This window comes from Plasmodium reichenowi, chromosome 14 (genome assembly GCF_001601855.1).
Source record: "Plasmodium reichenowi strain SY57 chromosome 14, whole genome shotgun sequence".
Lineage (NCBI taxonomy): Eukaryota > Apicomplexa > Aconoidasida > Haemosporida > Plasmodiidae > Plasmodium > Plasmodium reichenowi.
Window position 1 is genome coordinate 3,013,105 of NC_033659.1, and position 3,148 is coordinate 3,016,252.

A 3,148-nucleotide genomic window follows, 5' to 3' on the forward strand; every position below is an offset into this window, starting at 1 on the left:
TATATCATATTAACACAATAATAAGAAAAAAAAAAAAAAAAAAATTTGTTTAATATACCAGATGTATAGGTTTATGCACATCTATTCCCACCTTCTATAATATATATATATATGTGATCACAGTGCCTTATTTATTTTTTGATTAGTTTAAATTATTATTATATATTGAATATATTACATTAAAAGTTGAATAAAGAATAAAACTCATTTATTGTAATAAAATTATAAGATATATCCATAACTTCTTAAAAGGAATGAAAAAAAAAAATTAAGGGAGGGTGGCTAAATTACAACACACGACGGAATATTATATGTGTGAATAAATATATAAATGTATACATATATAAAACAATGACGTATAAAAAAATAAAAAAAATATAGTCAATCGAATAATTTTATTGAAGAAAATAAATGACATATATGAATATATATATGTATATATGTATGTATATTTTTTATCCGTTTATATAATTATGAGGAAACAATTTGATATTGTACATAAATAAATAAAAGCGTAAAATAAAGTGAAAATAAGAAAATTATACAAATAAGAATATTTTACAATAATAAAACAATATATTAATTTCGGGAAGTGCATTATGTTTATAGAATAAAATGGTGGAAGAATAATAAAGTAGAAATTTCGCGTTCCATCTTTTATGATTATATAAGAAAAAAAGGATTTTTCATTATATATGTTCAGAAAATAAAAAAAATAAAAAAGGAAAGTAAAATATACCATAATATTATATATTTGATGTATATAATTATTGTAGTAAATATATATATAATAATAAGGAACATATAAATATATATATATATATATATATATATATATATATAATTATATAATATAATACATAATATTTATTATATATTATAATAATAAGGGCATTTTACATTTTAGTATATTTGCCTATAAGAATATATTTATGCTGCTATTTTGTTAATTATAAATGTACATATTATATATATAATATTATTTATTAAATATATATTGAAATATATACTTAATGAATATACGCACAAAAATTATATATATATTATTTTATATATATTTATATTATAATTATATTATATATATATTTATATAATATATTATGTATATTTTTCAATATAAAAGGAAGTAAATAAATAAAATAATTAATTTGAAAAAAATAAGAGAATACATTTAAATAAATTTTAAGTAAAATTTACGCACAGTATTATAAGATCATAATATTGAATTATATAATATTTAAAGAAACCTTTTTTTTTCTTTTTTTTTCTTTTTTTTTTCTTTTTTTTTTCCTTCTTTATTTATTTTTTTTATATATTTTTTTTTTCATAATGAAAATATTATTATAACTTTTTTCAAAGTAGAGCATATTATGAAAATTGCAATTTTATACATTAAGGATTTATTAAATGTATAAATGTACTTCTAAATATGTATTTATATATTTTTTTAATTTTTAATTAACTTTTTGCTCTCTTTTTTTAACTTTGATTTGTTAATTCTTTTACATTTTGTATAGGAAAAATTGTGATATAAAATTTCCATGAAAAATATACCTAAAATTTTAATATTACACAAAACATAAAAGTACATAATAATAAAGTTAAAAAAAAAAAAAAGAAATTACAAAGAAATAAAGAGAAAAGGCAAAAGTAAACGCAAACTAAACCAAATTTAAACAGTGAAAAATAAAAATCAATATTTATATATATATATATATATATTATATAAGTATAATATAAATTTTTTGTTGTAATATTTATTTTAATATTTATATAACAATTCAAAGATAAAAGAAAAAAAAAATGTATCGAAATTTATATGATACAGACAATATAATTTACTCTCCAGAAGGTAAAAAAGAAAAGTTATAATATATATATATATATATATATATATATATATATATATATATATGTGTATATATATGTGTATGAATTAATGAAAGCACATATTATATGTAAATATTTGTGTATTCGATTTAATATTTGTAGGAAGATTGTACCAAGTAGAATATGCAAGTGAAGCAATAAAACAAGGAACATGTGCAGTAGCTGTAAAGTCAAAGGATTATGTGGTAAGTTATTTTATGAAAATATGTAAAAATTTTAAAATAATTTTTTTTTTTTTTTTTTTAATGACATATTAGATATGAAAGAAAATTTGAAAAGGAATTATATATAATAGAACAAAAAAATATACATACATACATATATATATATATATATATTACTTTTGTACGTTTGAATATGTGAACATTTTTTTTTTTTTTTTTTTTATATATAGGTTGTGAGTGGATTAAAGAAATGCATTAGTAAATTGTCTTTTCCTCAAGAGAAGATATTTAAAATTGATGATTATATTGGTATTAGTATGAGTGGAATTACTTCTGATGCTAAGGTTTTAACAAAATTTATGCAGAATGAATGTTTATCTCATAAGTTTTTATACAATGAAGATATAAATATTGAATCCTTAGTAAGAAGTGTAGCAGATAAATATCAGAAGAATACACAAAAGAGTAGTAAGAGAGCATTTGGAGTAGGGTTAATGATAGCTGCTTATCATAATGAACCGTGTATATTTGAAACAAGACCAAATGGATCTTATTTTGAATATGATGCTTTATCATTCGGTGCAAGATCTCATGCTTCAAAAACATATTTAGAAAAAAATCTTAATTTATTTGAAGAATGTTCTTTAGAAGAATTAATATTACATTGTTTAAAAGCTTTAAAATGTTCCCTTTCAAGTGAATCTGAGTTAACCACATCTAATACAGCTTTAGCTGTTGTGGGAAAGAATCACCCTTGGCAAGAATTTTCTCCTGTACAATTAGAGGAATATCTATCAAAAGTTAAAATGGACGCTGAACAAGAAAAAGTTGAAGAAAATGTACAGAATGAAGCAAACGAATAAAATAAATCACTCAATTGTAATTTTTTATAAACAGAAAAATATATATATATATATATATATATATATATATATATATACATATTTTATCTTTTTTTTTAATATATTTACTTACGAAAAAGAAAGAAATTAAAGTGAAATATTAAATATTTTAAATAATTTTTATTTATTTTTTTGCATTTTTTTTTCTTTTTTTTTTCATTAAAACAATATTCTCCTTTTTTTTTTTTTTCA

The 3,148-nt window shown here is 18.0% G+C and overlaps 1 protein-coding gene across 1 annotated transcript; it reads left to right on the forward strand.

Annotated features, from left to right (window-relative positions):
* Positions 1–1,803: 1,803 nt before the first annotated feature.
* On the forward strand, positions 1,804–2,917 carry PRSY57_1473900 (proteasome subunit alpha type-1, putative; the record flags this gene model as incomplete). Its single annotated transcript, XM_012910335.1, has 3 exons — positions 1,804–1,852; positions 1,993–2,075; positions 2,285–2,917. The coding sequence occupies 3 exons, from the start codon at positions 1,804–1,806 to the stop codon at positions 2,915–2,917; spliced, it is 765 nt and encodes a 254-aa protein (XP_012765789.1).
* Positions 2,918–3,148: the final 231 nt, after the last annotated feature.